The following is a 27,769-nucleotide window of genomic DNA, read 5'->3' on the forward strand; positions in this document are numbered from 1 at the left end:
CCCGAATCACCCGAAATTGCTCATTTCGGGCACAGATCGTTCTGTGCCTGAAATTTTTTGCACATCCCTAGTCTAGGGTTTCCTATCAGTCTCTTTGGGCCAAACTGCATGTGAGGTGCAGTTGTATTTAACTTTGCCCTGATTCTGCCCCTGCCTCCCCCACCTACCCGCCACAAGTGAAAAGCAGCTATTGGAACCTAAAGTCTTCACCAGAGTACCTGTGGGTGGGGAAGAGGTACTTAGCCCTTCTCACTTGGGTCATTTTTTTGCTACAGATCACCCCTGTTGCTTTTCTCCTCTTGGGGCGGGGGGGAAGTTGCAGAATCAAAATCATTCCCAGCTACTTTTCTTTCAATGGGGAAAATGATACAGGTTGCGAGAATAGCAACTTTGAGCACTTCCTCATCAGTCATCTGGTCAAGATGGCAGGCTCCACTTTTTTTAGCAGAAAAAAGTTACATCACATATTGTTTGTCCCCTTGGTTACACTGTAATCTTGTTATTTCATTAGGAACAAGTGAACACTTTGAGACAAAGGTTTTGCTAATGGCCAGAAATTATGCCAACAAAGACAACCACAGGGCTCTGTGGTCGCCAGGAGTCCACACTGACTTGATGGCACACTTTACCTTCACCTCTCATCCTGACTTCTCATGCCTTTAAAAGAGAGAGAGCTGCCTTGTGTTTGCTCTTGGTAAATGTCTGCCTTTGAGGCTGATGCCTTTGTTTTTCTTGAATTTCTAACCATCTGCATCCATGCTGTTCTGTTTGAATTGTAGGTCAGAAGCAGACAGCCTCTGCTTAGATATTCTTTGTGTGTAACCTCTTATTATTTATTATTTATTAGATTTCTATACCGCCCTTCCAAAAATGGCTTAGAGCGGTTTACACAGAGAAATAACAAATAGATAAGATGGATCCCTGTTCCCAAAGGGCTCACAATCTAAAAAGAAACATAAAAAAGACACCAGCAACAGTCACTGGAGGTACAGTGCTGGGGGTGGATAGGGCCAGTTACTCTCCCCCTGCTAAATAGAATCACCACGGTCAAAGGTGCCTCTTTGCCCAGTTAGCAGGGGGATTTATAACACAGTGAGGCTGTATACACACACACACACACACACACACACACACACACACAAAACCGGGCTAAGGGAGCCCAGCCTGGTTTTGCACACATGCGTGAACTGCCAGGATCGGGTCCGATTCTGGCAGCACCATGGTGGCAAACCCGCCTGTGGAGCCTCCCTTCTAAACAGGGTTAGGAGAGTGAGTGCTCTAACTATCTTTATTTGATCGTGTGTCAGCCACAGTTGCTTGCAGCTGCGGCTGCCAGACTTGGGGAGGGGAGATCCCTGTAATGCACCACACACTCGCACGATGCATTCTTGGAGCTCTGGGGGCGGGGCAATGTGGGGCAGTGCATCCTGACACCCTGACCTTCGGAGCTACCAGCAGGAGCCAGTGCTTGTCTGGGTGATCCACCCACCCAAGGAAGGACTGCTCGTGTGCAGGGAGGTAAGCGTTTTAGGGCTTCCTCCCTGCAAACCAGGTAGCCCTTTCTCAGTCATCATGAGAAAGGGCTCAGTAACTTATTATTTTTTGAGGTTTTTGACTTACCAATATTACATGCATTAAGCTTCAATCAGTGGCCTGTTACGCTTACCTATACGTTGTTTGTTTTCTCTGCTGGTATTTTTCTTCTTTAAAATATAGAATGAATTTACATATACCTGATGTTGCCCTGTATGCTTTCTAATTATGCCCTAAATCTTCTAAACTTTAATATACAGCTGGTCTCATATTACCAAGGTATTCTGCAGAATGCTTTGAGGAGTTGTATGAGTTCTGTTAAGTATGTCTAAGTGCACAAACAGCTATATAATAGATTTAAACTATTCAGTCAATCATAATTGCTTCAGTTATACTTCGGATGGTGCTTCTCCATCCTGGCTGTTTTTCAATAGGGAAGCTCAAGGCAGCTGAAAATATTCAGTTCTGTTAAATCTGTTTGCCTGTTTCTGCCCGGCTTCTATTGTCTGTATTTGAAGATAAGCAAGAAGGAGACTCCCCAAGATCAGCCAAGGCTTATGAAAAAGCATCACCATTGCACTAGGGATGTGCCTGAATCATTTTGACACCTCTTTGCTTCAGCTCCCGTCCCTGCAGCCGAAATGTTTAGGCACAGGGCAAGGGGTCCCCTTAAGAGAAGGCAGGCAGGTCCTACCTGCCCCTCCTACGAGCCTCTGCTGTCCCATCGCGCCGTGGTACTCCGTAAAGTTCTGCCATGGCAGCAGCAGCCCATGCTGCTGTCTCCTTTAAGGCGCCCGTCACGGCGATGAGACACTGCTCCCAGCATCCCTCGCATGGTGTTGGCACGCAAATGGTGCTGATGCCCACTGGCCCTGCAGACGGCATCGGCACATGCATTGGCATCATTTGTATGCCGACGCCGCACGAGGGATGCTGGGAGCAGCATTCCACCGCCGTGGTGGGCGCCTTAAAGGAGCCAGCAGCATGGGCTGCTGCCGCCACGGTAGAACTTTACAGAGTATAGCACCGCGATGCGGCGGCAGAGGCTCGCAGGAGGGTCAAGTAGGACCTGCCTGCCCCCTCTTGAGGGAACCCCTCCCTGCCCCCTGGGATGTGCCCAAAGTATTTTGTGTGCATCCCTAAACTGCACCATCTTAATTCCTCAGCCCATATATAGTCTGCCTTGGTTGGATGATTAGTAAGTTCTGGCATTCTGATGTGTCAGTGGACAACATCCAGACTAAGTTAGTCATGACTATTTCCCACTGAAATTAATAGGAGTTAAGTGAGTCACAACTAACTTGTGTCATTGGTTTCAGTGGCTGGCATGCAGAGCAAGGATGTACCAGTGCAGTGAGAGAACAGCCTTACAGAACTTCCCAATTAACTGCACTGGTGCAGCAGGGAAGTGGCCTTTTTTTTAAAAGCCTACTTTCCAGTAGGCTTATGAGATCACCCGGCATTCTGTGTGTTTGTCCGTGTGTGTCCCCCCACCCCCCACCCCGCACCGCCATCAATTGCAACACCTGGACCAATATGAACCACATTGGGTACAGTTATAGGGATAGTGGAAGCGTAAACATTTGAGGCGCAAGTGGGCTAACTTGTGAACCACCTAACCGATTTGAACCAAATTTGCTACAGATGTAGGGACACATAGGGATGCCCAAAAGGTGTGCTGTGTGATGATGGACTCCATCCACTCCAATTCAAGATAGCGGCCACGTGAATATCTGAGGTACAAGCAAGCTGATTTGTGGACTGTCTAACCAATTTAAACCAAATTAGGTATAGTTGCCATGAGTGACACATAGGGACACCTCAATGGCATAGTTTGTGATGATGTCATCCACCCCAGTTCAAGATGACGGACGCGTAAACCTTTGAGGCGCAACTGGTCTAACTTATGAACTGCTTAACCGATTTGAACCAAATTTGCTGCAGCTGTAGGGACACATAGACACCTCAACATCAAAGATTGTGACAATGTCATCCACCTCAGTTCAAAATGGTGGACACATAAACTTTGGAGGCAGAAGTGCACTAACTTGTGGACAGTCTAACCTATTTGAACCAAATTAGGCACAGTTTTAGTGAGTGACACACAGGGACACCTCAGCGGTGTAGTTTGTAATGATGTCATCAACCACGATCCAAGATTGTAGGTGCGTTAACATTTGAGGCGCAAGAGATCTAACTTGTGAACCTTGATTTGAACCATATTTAGTGCAGTTGTAGAGACAGTGGAAGGAAAGTAGGCCGATTAGTTCTTACTAGAACAACTTGTTTTGGGTGGTGGGGAGGGGGAGAAACGAGCCACAGAATGGCTCTGTGCTACAATGGTGGCTGGAAATGGAGAACAGATCTTTTCTCCTTCAACAAATCTTCACCATGGGGCACCCCAGACATAGGCATTTTGCAACCAGGACCAGTGGACAGCATGTTGTACATTGCACCATAGCAGGTCATGAACCCTGATCCAGGGGAGACACTTTGGGCAGAATTTATCCCCTCCCTTTGTTTCCACTGATCAACAGAGTAATCCAAAAAATCTGCCAAAGACACGACAAATTGCATTCTTCTCACACCATGGTGGCCATGTCAGCCGTGGTTCCCAGTTCTGTTATATCTTTCCAGAAATTCCTAACTCCATTTTCCACCACACTCAACTCTTTGTTCCAAAGATGACAGGAAAATGTAGCATTCAAATGTCCAAACAATTCAGTTAGCAGCCTGGAGGATAAAAATGGATTAACCTCTGTGATATACAAAGTAATTTTGGTTTCTAGAAAACCGCACTCAGATCTTATATAGCAAAGTGAAAGTGTGTTTCCACAATGCAGTTGCTCCAGTGAACACAGTACTCTCATATCTGCTCTTTTTAAAAAGTCAGGCCTGAGTTTTTCTTATTTATTTATTTGTTTGTTTAATTAATTAATTACATTTATATCCCACTCTTCCTCCGAGGAGCCCAGAGGAACATGGTTATCTTTATCCTTGCAACAACTCTGTGAGGTAGGTTAGATTGAGAGACACATGACTGGCCCAGAGTCACCCAGTGAGTTTCATGGTTGAATGGAGATTCGAACTTGGGTTTTCCCAGTCCTAGTCCAACACTCTAACCACTACGCTATGCTGGCTCTCTTTGCTTAAGGTACACCTGGTTGCTGTTGTAGCCTACAGAACGAAGGGTTGCCATGGTTCACTATTTAAATTATCCTCAGTAAATGCTTCTTTCAAGGACTCTTGAAGCTATACCCCACCATTCCCAAGTTCCTTCCTCCATGGGACCACCTGCCTCTAGTATTAATACAATTAATTAGCAATACAACTAATAAAAAAAGTATGGACCAATCACAACCTGTAACCTCAGATTATTTACCTGGAATATGACCTTGCTACTAGCAATTACATTGGCACACAGAATGAGCAAATTAAGAGCCCTTTGTGCAGACCCTCACATTATCTTTCACAATAAAAAGGTAGTTCTCTGTTCAGATATGATTTTCCTACCTAAAGGAGTTTAAGAGTGACATTTGTCTCAAGAAATTTCCTGTATTTTCCCCTTCTTGATAGTCTCCAGCTGAGAAAAAATGGCACTCTTTAGATGTCGAGGGAACTCTTTCCTTTTACCTGCACAGATCAACAGCGATTAGAAAGATTAACTATTTGTTTGTGCTATGCTAACTCTAAAATGGGACTCCAGGTCTCCTCCCAGAGCCTCTCCCAGTGGATCTCTGACAGTATAAAACTGTGCTATTACTTAACAAGAAAGTCTGTTCCTCAGGGGATCCAAGGCTTGTCAATTTCCACTGCATTTGAGAGAGATTTTTCTATACCAGGCATCTGCAGAGCACCAGCCTTTGTCTTTCATAAGACACTACACTCTGGATATCAGAGCTCATTCTAAAGCAACCTTTGGCAAAACAGTTCTACAGTCTATCTTTGCTTATGAAATTGCACCCTCTATCAAGGTAAGCTACTTGTTGTGAGCCGATTGGCGTGAGTAATAGAGAAGACCACATTTTTAAAATTTAAAAAAGCAGATTGCTGACCTGTAACTGGTTTGTTGAGTGGTCCTTCTGTGCATCACATGCCCTCCTCACTGGAGCACACTTCCTTACTTACTAGACTGGCAGACCTTCAAAGTGAGGAAGAAGAACTGTGGGTATTGATTTAAAGGATGCCAAGGTGTGAGGCTCCTACCCCCCAAATAAACTGAGGAAGGGCTCTAGGTTTCTGATGAGGCTTTGCACATGTGCTGAAGCCCATTGGTGCGAACGTGCTAGTATGATTGACACCTGCAGAGTGTGTGCTGCTATCAGCACGGGAAAACCACAAAAGAAACATGTGCTGATCTTAATGTGTAGATGCCCTGTAGGACATGAGTGAGCATGTAGTAGTCAAGGCCTAGTCTGGGAGTGCCCTCAGGCAAAATAAGTTATTTGGCAAGAGGAAAGGCCTCTTCACTGTGCATCCTTTTACAACCATCTGCAAATGAAACGGATCTCCATATTCTCATGCACTCTTTCTTTTTTCTAGCTCAATGAAAATCTAGCTTGCATCCTGTTAAGTTATCCATTGAAGCTCCCCTCTCCTGTAATTATATCTCATGCATAAAAATAAGCTGTTCCCCCAGTATCTTCTGCATGGTAGCTACATCTTGCTCAGTTCACTGGCTTGGAAGGGATTTTTATGTAAAGATATTGTAATGCTGTTGGGGCTGAGGCAGTCAGGCTGTTTTCTGCTCTTAATTGTCAAAACTCCCAGGGAGGGACTGAGGAGTCAAAGTGGGAATGGCACAAGGTGGGAGAGACAAGTCTCATTAGGAAGAGCAGCTGCTGTGTCCTCTCCTAAGGTGGTTTTCTCTCCCCATTGGTGAGTAGGCCAGTGATTGTTGTATGACTGTTCCGATTCAGTCACCCAGAGTTTACCAGTACTTTTTTCTGGTGATTCTTTTATTTCTCCTTCTTGAGATGCAAAAATGTTACTAGGTGAGCGTCCCCGCCACCCCCAGTAATCAAATGCATTCACTTAAGGTTATTTTTCACTTACTGTGTAATTTGGCAGCAGCTGAAAATGAGCTTACCCTGAAAGGAAACTCTTTGTTGCCAATGAGTCATTTGTGAAGATTGTTGGAGTGCAGAAAATAAGATCGAGCCATTTTAAATTTAAATTTACAGATATGTGGGAAATTCAAATACTGTTCTTAATGCCACTTCCCAGCCCTGCTACCTGCCACCTCAAGTAAGAATTGCAAAACAACATATCCTTCCTGTCAATTGCTTTAGTCTGTGTATAGGTAGGTTCTCCCTCTTATCAGGAGATACAAGAGGGGTTTCCTTCATCTGCTGCCAGATGAGAACTGCAGCAAACTTGTTTGGAGGATGTTGATTGTCCCCAACCAAGTTCTTGATTTTTAAAAAAGAAAATTAACAAAAATTAATTAATTAATTAATTAATTAACCCTAACAGGGACCCTGGTAAGGGAAATGTCATCCTTATAGACCACAGCCACTCCACCTCCCTGCCCAAGTCCCCTCACCTGCTCCTCTACAGAATATCCTGGAGGGAGACGCTGGGACCAAACTGGACCACTAGCTTCCCCCAACCAAGCCTCAGTAATACATACCAGGTCAGCCCCTTCATCCATAATCAAATCTCGGATAAGCTCTGGCTTATTTTGGACCGACCTGGCATTGCAGAGGAGCAAGGTGAGGCTCTGTGGGTTGTTGGCAATGCTCCCTGAGGTCAAAGAGCTGGCAGCACAGCCAGAAGGGGAGACAGCTATTCAATTTCTGACTACCCTTCCCCTGGAACGGCCTGCTGACCTGCCAGCGTTACTATTTCTATTCCCCACCACCACAGGAATCGCTGCCCCACATTCAATGAAGGCGCCCCCTGTCTCTCCATATGCAGGCAGACCCAAACACATTACCCAATCTCAGTGACAAAGCTGGCACACTTACTGCTGCAACTCCTCAAACAGTCAAACTGAATAGAGTGCAGCCCAACCCTCAGCCCTACACCAAAGGCCGGCCCCCTTTGGCAGCCTCCTGCAAGCTGGCTGCACTGCCTGCCACAGCCCTTCCCTTAAATAGCCCCCCCCCCGAGTCCTTCCTCTCACAAAGGACCCTGGGTAGGGCTAATGTGGGCACTCACTGTCTGATGGTGATGAACACTGGCACTTGGAGAAAGGAGGATCCCAGTTAGGCAGCAGGTCTGTGCTGGGCTCAGTTGGTCCGTCCAGCAAACGAAGGGTGGGGAGGAGTAGCTCCAAAGCTCCCAGCTTCCAACAAAGGAGGCTTGATAGTAAAAAGCCACAGCTCACTTCCTCCAGTCTCCCTCCAAATTAAGTAGAACTGCAGTGTTTGATTTAACTGAGTTTAACTGCAACGTTCAACTCAGTGGGTTTGACCCAAGCCCATCTAATTTACAAAGCCAATGCCCCTGATGAATTGGGCTGTAGATTTTTTTTGTTCGTTTTTAAAGTGTTATAAAGCCCCATCTTAAAAGAGGCATTCTCTCTTGTCTACTGCAAAGGAGAAAATGCCTCTGAAGATGAGATGTGTGCCTCATCTAAAAGTAAAGTATGTTTCTTATTTGTGAGCTTTCTTGTATACAAATGTATTGATTAAAGAAATCATAATGGATTGACTGGATGACAGTCCTGCTGGAAGTCCTAGTAAAGGGTTAAATGCCTTCTTCCTACACACCACAGTTCTGAACCTAAATGCCCTTCTCCATCTTTGGTGCTTTGTTTTGTTTTGTATTTGTTTGTGTATTGATGTTTAGGGATGTGCCTGGTCCGGAGCAGTCCGGACCGGCACCGAAGGGGGGCCTTTCTTTCAGGGCAGGGAGGTCTTACTTACCCCTCCCGCCTCTTTGCCCCCTCCAGCGCCCATATTTTACTGTGTAATTGGGTTGCTGGAAACCAGCCGCCCGCCCCCCCGCGAGCGGATTAGGGCCAAAAGTAAACTACTGCCGCCGTCGCCCGCTCTCCCTCCCTCCCTCCCAGCCGCCTGCCCGAGTCCTCACCACATGTTTTTCCAAAAAAGAGAGGAGCTCGCGAACAGAGCTCCTCTCTCGGCAAAGTCTCGGCTTCAACTGGGGCCTTGAGCGCGCGCACACCGCAAAGGACAACTGGGAGTTCTGCCGGAGGCCCGGTCTACCTGGCCTCTTCCCGGCGGGTAGACTGGGCCTCCGATCGCCGGAGGCCCAGTCTACCCGGCCTCTTCCCCTGCCGGCGGGTAGACCGGGCCTCCGGCGGAACTCCCAGTTGTCCTTTGCTGCGCGCGCGCGCCCAAGGCCCCAGTTGGAGCCGAGACTTTGCCGAGAGAGGAGCTCTGTTCACGAGCTCCTCTCTTTTTTGGAAAAACATGTGGTGAGGACTTGGGCGGGCGGCCGGGAGGGAAGGAGAGCGGGCGACAGCGGCAGTAGTTTACTTTTGGCCCTAATCCACTCGCGGGGGGGGGGCCTGGTTTCCAGCGCCCCAATTACACAGTAAAATATGGACGCTGGAGGGGGCAAAGAGGCAGGAGGGGTAAGTAAGCCCTCCCCGCCCTTAAAGGAAGACCCCGGACCCGGACTGGCCAGGTCCAAACCGGTCTGGACAGTTCGGAGGCCTTTAGAATGGCCTCCAGACCGGTTCGGACACACCCCTATTGATGTTAAACATGCAGGTCCAAACTACATGTTAATATAATGTGTGGTTTGGTCTTTATTTTATCCTGTCCTTTATTATTGTATTGCCCTAATTTTTGGTTTGCCTTCTTTTCATCTTGTTCCTCTGTTCTGTTCTCACTTTTGCATTCCATCTGATTTTCCCTTTTTGTTACTTTGGTGTACATTGGCTCCTCTTTTCCCTCATTTAAATGTCTATGTCTGGATTTTCTTTATTTATATTATCTTCCCTCCTCTCTCTCTCTCTTCTGCATACTCCCTTTGTTGTTTTAGCATTGCCTTCATTACAATGCTAGGATTTGGTGCTGCATTGCTTGTCTTCATTCTTTCAGTTCCCTACCTCTGGGATATGAGTACCCTTCCTTCCAACATATGCAGCAGGAGGCAGAGCCAAGATGGCGACCAGTTAACAGCTCAGTTCATGAGCTCCTGTCCCAACCTGGGCTTTCCCCCGTTCCCTGGGCAACTTTCCAGGGGCTTGCCTCCCCCAGAGGGAGGAAAAGATCTCGCAAGAGCCCTGCCAGCAAGAGTCCTGCCAATGACAGTGGAGGACACATAGGAAAGAAGATACAATTGAAAATTGATGTCTTCCTCTCCCCCTCAGAGGCAGTAGTGGGAGATGCGAGCACTGTGAGCACCAAGAATATATTTATGGCTCTGGGCATGGAATCTCCCTCCCCTTCAGCCAAGGAGGCTGCTTCACGCAAGCCGGCATCTTGGAAGGCAGCTATAAATCAAACTGCTCTAAAGTTGTCTCATTAGAGGGGAAGCTCCTCCTAGAAACAGGGAGGCAGGGCTTCCATAGCTCCCAGCCAAGCACCTCACCTCTCGATTGACCTTGTCACTCAACAAATCAGCGATACCTGTTTAATTTCAGTGAATCCTTAATTATAATCCTTGGCCAGTTGAACACTATTGCGGGGAAAATGGACAATTTAGGACAGATTTTTGACCAATTCATCATAAAGAACCAACAAGGGGTTAAAAATACAGTCTATGTCAACAACTCTTGACCAGCCCCTCCCCTTGCGATTGACTCTCTCTCTCTCTCTCTCTCTCTCTCACACACACACACACACACACACACACACACACACACACACACACAGCCAAATTCTGGCTTATGGCCCATATGACCCACAAGTATACCCCTTAGGTTCTGGCAACTCTGACACACACCCCAGGTAAGATGCCTTTTGGGTCTTCAGGAATCAAGTTACCCCAAATCCCATAGAGTTTTACAAACATCTCAGCTTGTCCTTGAATTCAACAGATATAATTATCGCGATTGGGCTAGCCACTAGGCAATTACTAAGTCATTGTCTTGTCTCATAAACTCACAGACAGAAACTACTGGATTAGTTTCATACTACTATCTCCCTTCAGACTGAATGTGAAAAGACTCTTTCTAACCTTTAAAAATACAGCAATGGTCTCGAAACTAATGCACTTGACACATCAGCTGCAATTTATAATATTGTGGCAAGGAGAGGTTTTTGGGGTTTTTTTCAAAAGCCTTTAATAATAATAATAATAATAATAATAAATAATTCGATTTCTATACTGCCTTTCCAAAAATGGCTCAGGGCGGTTTACAAAGAGAAATAACAAATAAGATGGCTCCCTGTCCCCAAAGGGCTCACATTCTAAAAAGAAACATAAGACACACACCAGCAACAGTCACTGGAAGTACTGTGCTGGGGGTGGATAGGGCCAGTTACTCTCCCCCTGCTAAATAAAGAGAATCACCACAGTAAAAGGTGCCTCTTTGCCCAGTTAGCAGGGATTATATATAACTGTTAACTCTAGTGGGAGTGGCGAGGCTTGTCACTACAGATGCAGACTCCATCAACTTCCTCTCCCAATTCGATATAATCTTGGTGCAAGAAACCTAGACAGTGGATGACCTTACTCTTAATGGATACCACTCGTACAAAGTAGGGGTGGTTCCTGGGGCAGGGCCAGAGAGACAAAGGTGGCCTGGAGATATTAGTCTCCACTACCCTGCATGCAACAACATCACTCCTCACTCCACTTAATAAACTGTTATGGCTATTCTAATCACCTGGGTCCCAGCTCACTGCTGATAATAAATAACCTCCTGCCACAGCGAAAACCTGAAATCAGCTCTGTGTGGGCTGAACTCAAACATTATACAGATGACCTCTTGCTGGCCAATCCTGATGCGCTGGTGGTTTTGTGGGGTGGCTTCAATGACTATACCCTATTCTCCCACCAGCTTCCATCTCCCTGCTTGGAGTCCAAGCACACACACTCTCCTGCCTCTCTAAGGACCAGAGATCAAATTATGTGGGCCTGTGCCTAGCAAAATCAACTGCCAGGCTCAACCTCCATATATTAAATTGCTCCTTTGCAGAGGACCATCCAGGAGAATTTACTTATTTATCTGGCTCCAAAACAAGTACCATTGATTACATTGTTATCTCTGGAACCTGCTACCCTTTACCGAGAATTTTAAGGTAGTACCTTACCTTCAGTGATCATTTCCCTATCTGCCTTCAATTATCAGCTCTTCCCCAGCAGATCTACTTGGAGACCCACTTCCCCACGCGCACACACAATCTTACCTGCAGGACAAACCAAGTGTCATGCCAAATGATTCCCCCCAAGTTAGATTTAACAATAAAGGAATTGCTTGCCGCGGAAATTCTACAGAGCTGCTAGCTAGACCTAACTTAAACGGATCCCACTTGTGCACGCCTGGTGACCAACAAAACCCTAGTGCACAAACTGCAAAAGTATCTAATCTGTTAGGCCTGTGTCTCCGCCTACCATACCCACAAATCCAGTACAGGAATCAATGCCGCAATGGTCCTCCCACACCTCCTCAGCCTTAAGAGGCAATATAAACTCCTACTGGTACGCAAGAAACCTAGTGGGGTACGCAAGAAACCTAGTGTCCACCGGTCTCTACAGCTGATACGCAAGAAACCTAGTGTCCACCGGTCTCTACAGCTGAGATTGAGTCATTTCCCAAGCAAGAGCGGGGAAGGCCCCCGGGGAAGACCTTATCCTCCCCAGAGCTTATGAAAAATAATATTGAGTGGTGAGCTCCAGTCTTGGCCTTGCTCTTTACTTACTTTGACTCTCATGGCCATATTCCCAAGGTCTGGGGGCTGGCGATTATCACCCCCATATTCAAAAAGTGAAGAAGAGATGATCCCGCCAATTATAGGCCTGTCAGCTTGCTTAACAACATCAGCAAGCTAGACATCTACATGGGAAACTTAAGGACTGGCAAGACCAAGAAAATCTGCTTGCAGAGGAGCAAGCTGGCTTTAGGGAGGGCAAATCCACAGCTGATCAATGCTTGGTGCTTTAGCACCCCATTGAAAAATATTCTTCCAACAACTCAGCCTCCCTTTACTTTTGATTCCATCTCCCGAGTCAAGCTACGTGACATCATGGGCTTGCGATGATCTATTTCAGCTGTGCAGGTGTGCTGGAGCAAATTGCAGTTATCAAGAGCCGCTGGGCTGGACAGACAGGCCCAGTAGTCACTCCAGCAGGTCTGCTCAGCTCACCTCCTGGCTACCCCTCGGCTGCACACATGGCGGCTCAGCCAAAATTATATGGGGGGGAGGGGGAGGTTTGGCACCGGCGGGGCAGGTGTGGGGTGGCTTCAGGCGGCCCCCAAAAGTAGATCTCAGGGGGGTCTCACAGTGGGGGTGGTCCAGCCACCAAAATTACCTAGGTGTGCCCCTGGTATTATATATGCATATTTTGATTAAAAAATTGGATAATTTGAGGATAAATGCAGCTCACCACTGTGAAGCTGATGACCAAGTGAGCTGTATGTCGGCTCTCTAGGTGCAGAGTAGTCAAGGCCCTGCTTCTTCACTGTAACTTCATCTGCTGGTTAGGTTTGCCACACACACAGCCCTCTGACCTCCACCCCCGTGGGCCACTCAGCCTGCTCTCCCCAGCCAGGCCAGCAACTTCACCCCTTGGCTTGAGGCAGGGCAGCCATCTAGTTACTGAGCCAGCCTCTGTGATATGCTGACGCAGTGGTGTGTGCCTGGTTTCCCATTTGTGCTTGCTGTTCTCTAAGACCACAAATCTTTATAGACCACTTTTCAGCAGAAGGTTTCGCAGAGATTGTAATAGAAAAATAAATAAGAAGATGCTCCCCTGTCTCCAGAGGGTTCACACTCTAAAAAGAAACACAAGGTAACACAGCATCAACCACTAAAGGAATGTTGTGTTTGGGTTGGATAGGGCCAGCTGCTCTCTCCATGCGAAATAGGAGATATTCACCACTGTAAAAGGTGCCCTTTATTTGTTTATGTATTTATTTAAAATATTTTTATACCCCCCAAAACTTATGTCTCTGCAACTTACGTCTCTACTCAGTTAGTAGAGATAGCTTCTGAGTTAAGTTAGTTAGCTGAGTAAAAAGACACTATCTCCTCACCACCATCACCACATGGAGGCAAGCTGCACCTACGGGGCCCACCTCTCTGTGCTCCTGCATCACATGGCTCTGCAACCTGCCACTGAAGCAGAACCTCCCTTCTGGCTTCCCCATTAGATGGATGGTCAGTAGGGAGAGGAAGGAGACAGAGGAAGAGAAGCTGCTCATGAGAGCAAAATGTTCTGAACCAACAAAATGTCCCAGCTGCCCCCCAGAACTCTGGACAGCACAACAAATGCCAAAAAAAAAAAAAAAAAGCCATTTGGTCCCCCAAGATAGTTGCATGTCCTCTATAAAAGTCCCTGGTTGGCAACGCTAGGCTTGGACAGGATCCATCTGAGGCTTACTTAGGGACATGTGAAGTGCCCCTAATCCTAGCATTTAGAGGTACAAGGCCCTCCTACATCCTCGGTGACGTGAGCTGTGCCAAGAGGGATGTGTCAACTTCTCATCTGCCTTCCTGGCTCCCATCATCATAGACTTGTCCAATGGATTTGCTAGGATTAATCATCCTGGTTTGTAACCCGGGCTGCAAGCCAGTACAGTCAAGGCTGCTGTCATGGAGACAGCTCTGCTGAGGCTGATGTGTTTAAGTAAGCAATGTGTTTGTGAGGGAAATGCAGCATACTTGCTCCTCCGCCCTGGCACAGTGGGGAGCAGTGCAAAACCATGATTCATAAGGGAGAGGGAACATGGCAGGTCTACTGCCTGTCTGCAGCCTTCACGTGGGTGTGATATGCCAGCACAATTCCCATATCTGCTTAGGGTCCTTTGTTCTATTCATCTCTAGACAAAAGCAAATGCCACCTCTGTGCTCACGGCCAGGGTTTTCCTCAGGAAACTTTCCTGCGTGTCTGCATGGCGGTCTGCCTCATCCTCTGTTCGGTTCTGTGGCGCTCCCCTTGGCACTGGGACTCACATTAAGGAATGTGCCATTTAAGAATCTGAACCTTCATTTGAAACAGGAGCTAGGGATGTGTGAGCTGGGCTTGCCATTAAGCTGGCCTGGTTCAAGCAGTCTGAGTTTAAACTGGGGTATACTTGTAAAGGGGGTTCCCTAGCTGGAGGGGGCAGCAAAAGAATCCTTTACCTTTAGTTTCCCCCCAGCGGGGACAGTGGCAGCATCGGAGGCAATAGCAGGGGCTCCTCCAACCAAACCATGTCCCCCCCCCCCCACTGGCCTCACAAATGACAGGCGAGGCAGCTGCAGCCCAGTTCGGGCCCAAACCAGGCTGCAGCTGGCTCACCTGTCATTTGAGAGGCTAGGGGGGTTGGAGGAGCCCCACCACCACCACCCCCTTCGATGTCGTCATCCCATCTCCACCAGGGAGGAGCATAGTACTTAGCATAGAACTTAGGCTATGATCCATCACAATACTACCTCTCACTGAAATGACTTGCTCAAGGTAACTTGCAACAAAATGAAAAGATAATCATAAAATAACTAAAACATAGAACGCAATAATAATAAGTAGCCCAGCCCAAAGGACAGATGATAACTTTGCACAGTCATTTCTTTATCTATCTTTGTACAGCTATTTATTTCTCTACTCCTGCCTTTCCTCTGAGGGGCTCAGGGTGCTGGGCTATGTATTGCATTGGAAACTCTTCCTTTTTCACCAATGACTTTCTTGCTCTGTAGTACACACTCCTCCTTACCGTGCTCTCTGGGCATAGCATCAGTGATGAACACACATCCTCCCCCATCTCCTCTTCACATCTATAATCGTTTTCCATTTTTATCCCTTCATCATCTTTTTTTAAAAAACTTTTTTTGAGCTACTGTACTTGCATGTCCACTATTAATCATTCATGTAAAAGGACAAAATTTCCCCCCATCACTGGTGATGTGTCACAGCTGGATGGTTTGAGCAGTTTTAAAAATGTTTTCCTCCTGTTTCATAGATAAAAGGTGTGTGCATATCCATCGATTCTGAAACAATTGCAAAACTGCCCCCTCCCATAGAGCAATGCCTCATTTCAAGAACAGCTCTTAATTTTTGAAATTGATTTTTCTTTGAACAGTGTGCACTCACTTTTCAAGCAAGAATATTTATTCCCCTCCTAAAAGGTTCCCTGAGGAACGAAACTGACCAGAATAGACACTGTTTGCAGATGGTCTTGTGAAGTTTGCACATCTGTTGACTAGCATGGGAAGCAACTGGAATTAGGCACAAGCCTTTGTCTCTTTGCTGGGAGGCCCCCGTTCTCTGGCCTCCTTCCTCCCGTTATGTTTGTACGGTTATCAAGCTACGGTTACTGGCCTGTGGCTGGTGCCATGGCAGCAGGAAGTGGCTCCCATTGCTCCTCAGAAAGTTTGTAGCAAATGTGTGGAACCAAGCTTGAACCAGATGTCCCTAGTCAGCTGACAGGGCTGTCTCATTGGCTATGCTGAGCATAACAAGTTCATCCATTTATTTGTGTGTTTTATAATATCTGTATACCATGTCTCAGCCGCAATGATTCTCAAAGTGACATACAGTAATAAAATCACATTTGTGTAAGTGATGGATATGTTCTCACAATCATAGGCCTGGAATACCAGGTACTAGAAGGGGACACTAATGGTGTCCAAAAATGATATCATGTGGCCTGGCTCTGCTCCCCTAAAAGATGGTTGACATGGCAAAGGCGGTGACTAGCAGCAGATGTTCTTCCAAGACCTCAGCACCTCGGAACACCATGTGTTCCTGCTGCCTGCCTTGCACTGAGCAGATTGAAGTAGATGGCTTATATGTTGCACAATATCATGCCTGCATAATGCTGTGCCCCACAGTTGCTGCAGACTCCCGAGCAGCCCAACTGCTGCTCTGAGTGAGCGGCTGTGCAAGCAGTGCTACCACAGTTTCCTCCATGTGCAACTGCTCGTTCAGAGCAGCGTTGGGGCTGGAGTCTGCAGCAGCCTTGGGGAGGCATGACACAGAGCATCATATAAGCCAGCAATTGCTATCCTTTAGAACCCTCAGAAGCTATGGTTGTTGGGGGCACTCGGGTGTGTGTGTGTGTGTGTGTGTGTGTGTGTGTGTGTGTAATGACAGGGATGAACCAAGGACTCTCTCCAGTCTTCCAGCTGACATGGTTACCTCACTAGAACTGCAGCCCTGGCCAGAGGGAATGAGCTCCCTTTCCCAAGTAGGCTGCCAGCCCTATGCGGAGCAGTGAGATGTCTTCAGTCTCTGTGGGGGAGGGTGGGCTTCTTCCTTTTGGCCAGTGTCCAGCTCCTGTGGCTTCTGGCTCTGTCACCTGAAAGGTGGGGGCAGGCGAGTGCACTAGGAAGACTCTACTTCAGAGGCCCCTCCCCTGCCCTCTTGGTGTTCTTGCTGCTGATCTGAGCCGCAGGTTTCCAGAATGAGGGAAACACACACCCCCATCTTGCTGGGAGGACCCCAGGCATAAATGGCCAGTCCTTAGGAGAAGAGCAGTGTGAAGTGTTTACATCGACAACTTCGTTTTTGGTCTCCTGCTACCTGGTTCCCAGGGTTTCAAAGGCCTGGCTTAGGTGATTGTGGGAGGGAGGGAGGGATTGGGGACAAGATGGTTCTAAAGGTGTGCTGATCCTTAATGCCCGTTTTCCTTCCAGAGATGAAGAAGAACTGCGCAAGTCCCTTTCAGAACTGGCAGACCCCAACCCCAAATCCATCAAACGCATCAGCAGCTGCAGTAACCCTTTCCTGGACTTCTCACAGGATTCCAGCATTGCCACGTACAAGCATGGTCTCCTGGTGCGCAAGAGCCACGCAGAGCCCGACTGCAAAAAGAGTACGTGTGGCAGTAGCGGCTGCCAGGGTGGGGGCGGGGGCATGCCTGGAAGCCTTGTGGGCTGGGATGAGGGTATGTGAGGGATTGGGTGCACATCTTTGGCTGTGCTCAGCAGCTTTGCCAATGGAAGACTTTGGGCTGGTGAGCATGAGGCATTATTCACATTAGCCTCACAGAGGAATGGATTACTTTTTTAAAAAAATTAACTACCTTGAGGTGGGATCCTTGCCCTGTCTTTGGTCAACAGAACACCTTGAGGCCTCAGAAATATTTTGGCTTTATCAAGGCAAAGAGAGGGGCTTTGCGGAAAGAGGTTACACAGACATAAACACAACTGGCAGGTTTTAGCCTAACATATTGAGGCACCACTTATTTTCTCCTGTGGTGGCACTTCAGTGAGAACCAGGCTGCAGCTGGGGGCGGAAATGCCACTGCAGTTTCATGAATGGCTGCTGACTACTGACAGCTGCCTCCATGTGCAGCTGCCTTCATGCTTACAAGAATATCTCCTCCATCTTCTTCATGGGTTATTAATGCTCACAGAAGGGTCCCTCCATGACTAATTCCTCAGCACCCAACCACAATGGCATATCAGATTAGGCTTCAGCAGGAAGGGTGTAGTTTAGGCAAACAAAGTGTGATCTTCTGAGTACAGAGGATCCCAGGTTTAATCCCTGGCATCCTCTATCTATGTGGTCGCTAAGAGTCGACACCGATTTGATGGCACTTAATCAAATCCTCAGGTAGGGCTGAGGAGGGCTCCTGTCAAATCTTGGCGAGCCACTGCCAGTCAAAATGAAAAATACTGAGCTAGGCGGACCATTGGTCTGACTCAGTACAAGGCACCTTCCTATGATCTCACCAGGGACCTTTACCCACAGCAGGCTTTACCATGTGTTTACTGGGAGGCTTCACTGTGAACTCAAAGTTGTCCCCCAAAACCGACACAAATAGTAGCTTTTTTTAACCCCAAATATAAATCAGGCTACATCCAAACACACTGTGAAAAACCCAGATTGTGTGTGAACTGCTCCCCAATAGCTCGCAGGGACTTTGGGGAAATCTGGCCGATATGAACGCATCCCCTTCATTCCGGAGGAGATGCGAGTTAAAGGGCTTTAAAAGCTCCGCGTGAAAAACTCCCAGGAGCATTTCCAGATGGGGCTTTGAGCTTGCTTCTCCTCGAGAATGGAGAGTGTACATTCATAGATTGGCCAGGTTTACCCCAAAGTCTCTGTGAGCTATCAGAGAGCACTCAAGATACCATTTGGGTTTTTCACTGCATGTTGGAGGATAGCCCAATTTATGTCTGGGGTTAAAAAAAATCCACTTTTGCAACTTCTGGGGGAGCAAATCTGAACTCACAGTAAAGCCTCACAGAAAACCCACAGTAAATCCTTCTGTTTGAAAATGCTCGTTAGCTATGGGCTTTCTGTCCAGGTGCACATCACCACACTGCGCGCACACAAGCAATACACACTCTTGGTACAGGTTGCATGAGAATGCTAACTTCATCATTCAGCCCATCCTTATCAACTTGGGGATTAAGGGGGACACATTCTCTCTCTTCACTGTCTTTCTCCAAAGTTAAATGCAGTCTGGGAGGTTACAGTATTTTACATTTTCCCTCCAACTTTTTTGAGCAGGGCTACATAGCCAAGTGACAGCCTTCTGGCCTCTCTCCAGCCAAGATTTTGGTCTGCTGGGAGAGGGGCAGCATGGGGCTTTTCCTCCCAAGTTCATCTGGAACAGACGTGGCGCTCTTTCTTAATGATGGAATAGGCACCAATTCTTTTGCCTGGTTCTGAAGCGCCTACCCAAGAATGCAGTCTCAATATGCCCACTCCATTTTCTCCTGCAAAATCCTCCCTAATCCCAGCCAGTTAATGCCTCCCTGATCTGATTAGATGGCGCCTGTTATGTTTTGCATCTGCTGCCGAGTGCAGAATTTACCTGACAGGAACAGCTCACTGCATCTGCTTCCTCTAAAGCAGCAAGCACAGGGCTTCAGCAGCTGCCTGCCTCTGCCGTGGTCCCAAGCCAGGATTCCATGCAGCTCTGCTCAGCACATTCTCAAATTCAGGCACCAAAAACCGTGCAGGGCCCCACCCAAAGTCTTCTGGCTGGTAGCAAGAGGTGTACTGATTGTCGTTTCTTTGGCAGCCCCCAGAGGAAAGCGGGGATGGAAGACTTTCCACGGGATCCTGAAGGGGATGATTCTCTATCTCCAGAAGGTACAAGAGCCCCTTTTCCTTACACTCTATAAGCCCTGCCTGGCACTACCAAGACTGCATGAACACACACACACACACACACACACACACACACACACACACACACACACACTGCAGATGGAAAAAGGGGTCCAAATCAGGTTTGCTCACAGCAAGTTGTCTTTCAGTAATTAAGTGTTCAAGGAACTGAACTCTTGACAAGAAAAGATGGAACAGAAGACAAACGGGAAGGCCACATTGAGAGTGGTAGGCCATGAGAAGCCAACCACAGTGAGCAAATCACAATTAGAAACTCACAGAGAACATTGTAATCTTTTCCCCCCATCACTCGATGGTGATGCATTGGCAGCACCAGCCCCTTTTCTCAAACAAAGTCATTTAAGGGTACTTTCTAGACCGGGGGTTCCCAGGTGGTATTGAACTACCATCATCCTCATCCTCAACGACTATAGACCAGCTGAGGCTCCAACATCTGGGGACCCAAGGTTGGGAACCCCTGAACTAGAATCTCTTTTTGGGCTGAGAGAGCTTGCTTGGGAAGTCAAACGTGCTGGTATTACACACCAGCATCTGTGTACAAGCCCAGCCAACACAACAGGGTCATTTGTCCTGCTTCTGTCCTGTTGAAACCACTACTCTTGCAGCATCTGAAGAAGGGCTTTCTTTTCTGCCTGGCTAACGTACAGTGCCTTGACAGCCCTTCACTTCAAACTGCTCAAGTCCTGCAGTGAGATTTGATATTAGAAAGAATTGCTTATATACAGAGTTTTAAAAACCAGGACACCAACGTGTCATAAAATATTCATCTTCCTACTGCACAAAACTGATGCAGGTGGCACCTTTTCACAGGATTTGCTCCAAAAAGCAAAATATAGCAATTACAACTTTCAGTGCTTTACACTCTTTATGGTTGGCTTCACAATAGCCCCGAGTAGTAGGACACTATTAAGTTCAGCTTCACACTGTGTGTGAAGCAGACCTGAGACTGTAGTGGAAAGATATGAGAAAATGGCATGGGACAGGAAAGCAAGGTGGGGGTCATTCTGTACCTCTGCAAAATACATATACTCATCTAAATACAGACTTTCAAAGGGAGGAGACCAATGGTTCATTTTCTGGGTTGGAGAAACCAGGAAGAACTGGAGGATGCCTCAAGACAAGACTTTTAAAAATATCAGTGAAGTAGAGAAGTGTATACAGTTTCAGATTAGGACTGACATTTGACTTCATATCTGATTAAAAATGACCAACTAACATAACTGAAATTGACTATCCTTTCCAATTCAGCTGCAAATGCTTAAAAATTATGCAAATAGAATATGTAGAAGGTGCAGTGGGGCAATGATTTGCCTAACAAGCATGAGGTTGCTGGTTCGAATACCTGCTGGTATGTTTCCCAGACTATGGGAAACACCTATATCGGGCAGCAGTGATAGAGGAAGATACTGAAAGGCATCATCTCATACTGTGCAGGAGATGACAAGGGTAAACCCCTCCTGTATTCTATCAAAGAAAAGCCACAGGGCTCTGTGGTCGTCAGGAGTCGACACCAACTTGACGGCACACTTTACCTTTAGGCCTGTTTATGTTACTGTAATGGTTGCGTACAAGTCTTCTGGACCCCACATCCAGGATGTTCCACTGTAGAAGTGCACAAAGTTCCATTCCTAGGAGTTTCTTAGCACAACCACCAAACACGCTAAGATCAGGTTCACCAACATGGATGGTAAGGAGCGAGAGCCCCCATGTCTGCCTGGAAGGTGGCAAGGGGCAAGGAAGGAGGCACAACTCTCTCACACACCATGGCCTTCCTTTCAGGAGGAGTATAAGCCTGGCAAGGCCCTGTCAGAGGAGGAGCTGAAGCACGCCATCAGTATCCATCATTCCTTGGCCACCCAAGCATCAGACTACAACAAGAGACCCAACGTCTTCTACCTCAGGACAGCTGACTGGCGGGTCTTTCTCTTCCAGGCCCAGTGAGTAGTAGGGCTTAAGTGCTCATGTGAAAAACCTTGGCTGTCTCGAAGGAAAGGAAAATGGGTTGCAGCTACAAGAGCTGGGCATTGACCTTCCCCAACAGGACTACTCCCCTTTCATAGCATCAGCCAGGCAGCCCTCCGAGTCTACCCAGATTAAAACTCGTGCCACTCCGTATGGTGCTTGACTTCACTCAGTGGTGACCCAAAAGCCTCACTGCCTCTCTCCTTTTCCTCTTTATTGTTCTTTGGCAGGTGGGGAGGGAGCATTTTGCCCATGTCCCAGTTATCTGTCACTTGAGCCAGCCAGCCACCTCACCTCATGGAAGAGCCTTCCAAACCCCACCTTGGTTACTCCAATGGCCAACCCCTTCCCCATAGTTGCAGGCTGCTGTGTGCTGATCAGTGTCCAGCCACCTACAGTCCCCTTCCAACATTTGCTGTATTGCTTTGGGGGTGGGGTGGGAGTGGTGCAAGGCTTACCCAAGACATGACGGAGCTTGGCCACATCATGCTCTCAAGGCAGCCACTGCTCAAGGAGCCTAGGGAAGGGTGGATGCCTCACCCATCAGACTGGTGGCTAGTTGCAGCTGCCCTAGAAATGCCTCACAAAAGACGGTTGCTCACTGTGAGTTTTGGTACTGGCACATACACAAGACAGATGGCATCTTTCTACTCTTGTATCTTTCTCCAGGAACACAGAGCAAATGCATTCCTGGATCACACGCATCAATGTGGTGGCAGCCATGTTCTCTGCCCCCCCATTCCCAGCTGCCATTGGGTCCCAGAAGAAATTCAGCCGCCCCCTACTGCCCAGCTCTACCACACGGCTGTCTCAGGTATGTGGGGGATTTATCAGCCACCTTCTGATGGCTCTTATAACGTTGTAAGATATTGGAGAGAAAAGCAAAAGCATCAAGTATCACTGGTGGGGTTGGGAGTTGAAAAGCAGTGAGTGGAGAGGTGCTGAAACACCCAAAGTTAAAGGGACTCCCTGAAGTAGAGAAAAGAAAAGGTGAACACACTTGCCAGTGTATCTGTGCAGAAAAACATGTTCAGGGAGACACAGAAGGGAGCATTAGGAGGGACAAGCCTTGAAGAAGAGCTGGGAAAAGTGAACATGGGTAGCCTAGAGACTATGAGGAAAGGTAGGCTAGGAGGAACACCATGCCAGCAGCTTCCCCTCCTCTCTACAAGGGGAATGTAAGCAGCTATGGTTAGGGTTATTGTGGGGAAGGATAAGTTGAGGCTGATGTGTTTATTGAAGCTTCTGAGCAGAGATGTGCCCTTCGTCTTCCCAAGGAGGAGCAAGTGAAGAGTCATGAAACCAAATTCAAAGCCATGGCAGCCGAGTTGCTGGAGCACCGCTCCTCCCTGCCCGAGAAGAAGGTGAAGGGCAAGGAGTATGAGGAGCTGAAGCAGAAGGAGGAGTATCTGGTGTTTGAGGTCAGTAACGGAGGTGGGAGGCCCCAACAGACTTGTTTCTACCCCTCCCTGGCCAAGTCACTGAAGGCCTGATCCGAGAGGTTCTCCAAAGTAGGAGCAGGGCAAGCGTCATTCTTAAACAGCTCAGGGCTGCACTTACCTAGCTCAGAGATCTGCAACCCAGCATAGCAAGAACATCCACCTGGTTCAGCAGTCCACCTGATGCTTTCAGGAAGCCAGCTAGCAAGGCAATGAAGGAAACAGCCCTCCTTCGTTTATCCCAAACCCTAGACCTGGAAGTCCCATTCAGCAGACATACAAGAGGGCCTCCCAGAACTGCCCACTGGTAGAGGAGTGGCTTACCCCCCACTCCCCAGCTTCTTTCTCTTAATGCACCTGGCCACAGTGACTTCTCATCCTATTTCAACCTTAAGTGGAAAGGGGCCCATTAAGAACACTTTTTTTTCCTTTCTTGCTTTCTGCAGAAATCCCGCTATGGCATCTATGCCACACTAATGCGTGCCAAGCTGAAGACTGGCTCAGAGGACCTGGCATCTCTGGAGGCCACCCTGTTTGACACAACAGGCAGCCCCGAGGACAACCTCAAGAAGTCCCACACCAGCCCCTCCCTGAGCCAGGAGCCAGTGGGCACAGGTTCCAGGATCAAACGTAACAGTCGACAAGCTACCAGCAGTCTGCAAAAATCCTAGAAGGGACAGGCCTGCCAGGAGGGTGGCATGCCTGTACTAATAACCTGCATGATTTCATTCTCCGTGGCCAGGAGCCATACCATAGGAGGCCAGAGGGCACCTTGCTATGGACCAGGTCCTCCATCAACTTCACCAGCCAGCAGGAAGGCTGATGACCTATCCTGACCACAGTCCCAGCGTGTACAGCCTTCCCTGGCTCATGGGACTCCGGCTTCTGCACAAGTGAAGCAACCAAAAAAAACCCATGGGTAACCAAGCAAGAGGGCTGTGTTCCAGGGCACACAGGGGTTCCACAGCAGGAAGAACCTTTTCCATTTCTTGCAAAAAAAGGGGAAAAAAGAGGGAGCTGGATCCTGGCTGCCTCCACACTGCACCCCTTTCCCTGCCAGTTTTACACTTTTTCTGATATAATGTTTTACATTTTTTTAATACTTGACAAAACTGAACCACATTGGGAGTAGGAAATGTTAATTCATGCTTTGGGGACACTACAAAAGATAGTTGCTACATTTGGTGGACAGTTTTGCCTAGAATCTGGGGGCCCTTATCCCTCCTGCAGCCATAAGGCTGCCCACAGGAGAAACTCCTGCGCAGAAGCCCAAATCCTTTCACCACCAGCAGCTGTCCTGGACTGGCTCACTTAAGTTTCCACCAGCATGAGCTGGACCTTGACTCACAGAACTGGCTGAGATTTGCAGTTTAGCTTCATACTGAGGGACCAGCACAAACAGGGTAATCCAGGGACAGTGGATGCCTCCCAAACGGCAGCCTAACCAAGCCATACTGGGGTGCCCCAGGAGCACATCCTGTACAATCCCTTCCCCCCTCCCTCTAGGGGTTGCTGTGTCTCGTGGGCATGCTGGCCTTTTGCTTAGGCCTGGGTAGACCCTGGCCTACTTGTGGGGCTTATGAGTTGTAGTGACCAGAACGGAGTGGCTTGTGGACAGCGCTTGCTGAATATCAAGCTAGAAAAGGAATCAAGTGGGGACATTTTCCAGACTGAGCCTGGGCAAGGCATGTCTAAGAAGGGGTTCCAAAAAAACCTGCCAGGAACATTTCCATCCCCAACTGTTGTCCTTGGCTGTACAACTGGTGCCACCACAGCCCCTGTACAGATAGCCTGTTCCTTTAACTTGTAACTTCAAAGGGCTTTAATGCAGTGGCTCCAATAGTTGCTCACAACAAAATGTACACTGAGAGAGGGACAAAAAAAAAAGTCTAGCTGATTTTCAGAGTCAGAGGTATAGACATAAGCCAGCGGAGAATCTGCAAACACATGAGAAGGCCGGAGGTCTACAAAAAGGGTTGGTGTATTCCAGGGTAGTGGGTGGGAAGTGCCACGCCCCAGTGCAAGGGGCTGGCTGTTTCCAGCACTGGCTCTCTGAATGTGTCAATTTTTTATTCTGCTCTTGAGTTGACTGCAAAAAAATAATATATATAGATCTATATATAGATGAGCTCTGTACAGTTTCTTTCTTCAGTTACCAAAGTAAAACCTCCTCAAGCACCTGCAGTGGCCATTCTCCCTCAAAACCTTCCCTCTCCTTGGCTGGCAGGCCAGGGGCTAGAAGCCACTCCCCTGGTGTCAGAGCCAGGTTTAGCAGCTGCTGCAAAACATGGGGCCAGGGAGACACAAGATTGCCCTCTACAGGGGAACTAGGCACACTGCCTCTCTAAAGAAAGGGAGCCTAGAAGCACCCACAATACTTACCAGCCCAAGTATTCCAGGCTGTACTCAGCTGATGCAGATACATACCAAAAACTTACCTGTTTTGTTAAAGTCATTCATTTTGAACTAGCTCCAAGGTGGTCAGGAAAATATGCCATCAGCTCAGTCCTATGCCCTGACCTGTACTGCCCAAGCACAAGTGATAAAAAGAAGAAGTAAAGATGACTCTTGTTTGTAGACATACCTACATGGAGGAAGGGTAATTGAAAAAGCAGCAATGAACTCAGAAGGGTACTAAAAGCACACGACAGACAGATTTTAAAGTGCCACATTACAAAGCAGCCAAATACAGGGAAAATGAAGAGAAACTGCATTTGTCAAGGTTAGAGGAGAATGAAAAAGGAGAAAGAATGTTAGGACATTTATAGGATGTGCAGCAGGATGAAGCTAGCAAAGATTAGAATGTGGCTGGAACAGCAAGTGAAGAGGATATACTGCAGAATAAGACTGCGGTGGTTCTCTCCAGCCTTTTGTTGGTGCAGTCTTATTCTGCAGTATATCCTCTTCACTTGCTGTTCCAGCCACATTCTAATCTTTGCTAGCTTCATCCTGCTGCACATCCTATAAATGTCCTAACATTCTTTCTCCTTTTTCATTCTCCTCTAACCTTCTTGACAAATGCAGTTTCTCTTCATTTTCCCTGTATTTGGCTGCTTTGTAATGTGGCACTTTAAAATCTGTCTGTCGTGTGTTTTTAGTACCCTTCTGAGTTCATTGCTGCTTTTTCAATTACCCTTCCTCCATGTAGGTATGTCTACAAACAAGAGCCATCTTTACTTCTTCTTTTTATCGTGTGTGTGTGTCTATCAGGGTTTTATTACTTTAGAACCTTAAATCTCCAAATTTTGCTCCACATTTCAAGCAGAACCACAAAAGACTTTTCAGTAGCCTTGGGGTAAAGAGAGGTTCTACTTGCATGGTCACAGACATAACCCCAATTATGGCTATTAGTATTTTCTGCTCTTGAGTGGCCACTTCTTTTGTGAGACTGAAAGACGATGTACCTACAATACCACCCTGCTTTGGAAGACAGGCCTAGAAATCTGCCTTTGAAAAATATTTGCATCTTCTATGGAGAGATCAGGTGCCATTCTCCAAATAGCAGGTTGCCGCTGCTCAGGTAAGTATTCAGGAGATGGGACAGCAACACACCAACTCAAACATTCTTACTATACCTTCCCTTATCGAGCAAGCTGCTAATGCTTCCACAAACACCAAGAGGCTTCCGCGCAGGAGCAGAACCCATTCTAATGGATTCAACGGACCACGAACCAGATACACAGCTTCTTGGCTTGTCACCCAGTACTGGTGAAGCCACCTAGGCTTCTTGGGTGTGGCACTTGCCTCTCCCAGTCTAGGCTCCCTCTCTATATACTACCAGTATTGTAGCAATTTTAGGGTGATTGTGGAGAAACACAGATTGGACCAGGCCAAGGAATCCAGGGTTTTCCCCATCTCCGCATGCATTGTATGTAACTGACAGTGCAAAGACCACCTCTGGCACTCATATAGTCTTCCATTCATTTCTACTTTTCCCCCCTAAAGTTTTCAGAAGTATTCTGAGATGCTACTATGAAAGAGCATTCAGCCAACAGCCTAGAGTGCACATACTGCAGTATTTGGTGTAGATCCAGGAGTCCTGGCATATTTTTATTTTAAAACATGCTATGTTTCTATTCCTGTAATCAGGAGTAGGGATGTGTGAACCGGTTCTACATTGAACTGGTCTGATGTAGAAATTGGTTTGGTTTGACAGTTCTAGTCCAGGTCGGACCCCACCCACCCCCGTTCAGTTCGAGGCCATTTTAAAAAAAAATGGCCACCACACTTGTGCAAATGGCCCTGGGCCATGCCAGGCCTCACAGAGGCCATTGCACATGCGCGGCGGCCGCCATTTTGGTCGCCACAGCATTTTAAAAAGGGCTGAATGGGCAAAAAAATGGTCTGAAAAGGCCTGGGGGGGCATTTTGAAGGCCGGGGGGGAGGGGGGAGTTCCGCAGGATACACACACACCCCGCCACCTCAAAGAACAATTTTAAGGTTAAAAAAAATGTCTTAATTATTTTTTAAAAAATTGCGAACCACCAGACCCAACTGGCCCTGTTGGGTTCAAGCCCGGTCTGGACTCAAACTGAACCAGGCCAGCCAGTTCCGTGCACACCCCTAATCAGGAGTTCTGATTACAGAAGTCTTCTCAGCTATAAGCTTAGAAATCTGGTAGAACTTTCAGTTATCCCAAGATTCTAGGTTTTGTTAAACAGAGCACATTGTCCAAACAACACAGA

At 47.5% G+C, this 27,769-nt stretch overlaps 1 protein-coding gene across 6 annotated transcripts in view; it reads left to right on the forward strand.

The window, feature by feature from the left end:
- PSD (pleckstrin and Sec7 domain containing) overlaps positions 1-25,209 on the forward strand; it is a 140,543-nt gene extending 115,334 nt beyond the window's left edge. For all 6 annotated transcript variants that reach the window (XM_053312752.1, XM_053312753.1, XM_053312751.1 and 3 more), the window contains 6 exons: positions 17,232-17,410; positions 19,574-19,644; positions 21,463-21,620; positions 22,315-22,459; positions 22,923-23,066; positions 23,531-25,209. In XM_053312752.1, coding sequence (XP_053168727.1) covers positions 17,232-17,410; positions 19,574-19,644; positions 21,463-21,620; positions 22,315-22,459; positions 22,923-23,066; positions 23,531-23,755 — 922 coding nt within the window. In that variant the 3' untranslated portion in view covers positions 23,756-25,209. The remainder of the gene's footprint in view (positions 1-17,231; positions 17,411-19,573; positions 19,645-21,462; positions 21,621-22,314; positions 22,460-22,922; positions 23,067-23,530) is intronic.
- Positions 25,210-27,769: the final 2,560 nt, after the last annotated feature.

Source organism: Hemicordylus capensis, chromosome 3 (genome assembly GCF_027244095.1).
Source record: "Hemicordylus capensis ecotype Gifberg chromosome 3, rHemCap1.1.pri, whole genome shotgun sequence".
Lineage (NCBI taxonomy): Eukaryota > Metazoa > Chordata > Lepidosauria > Squamata > Cordylidae > Hemicordylus > Hemicordylus capensis.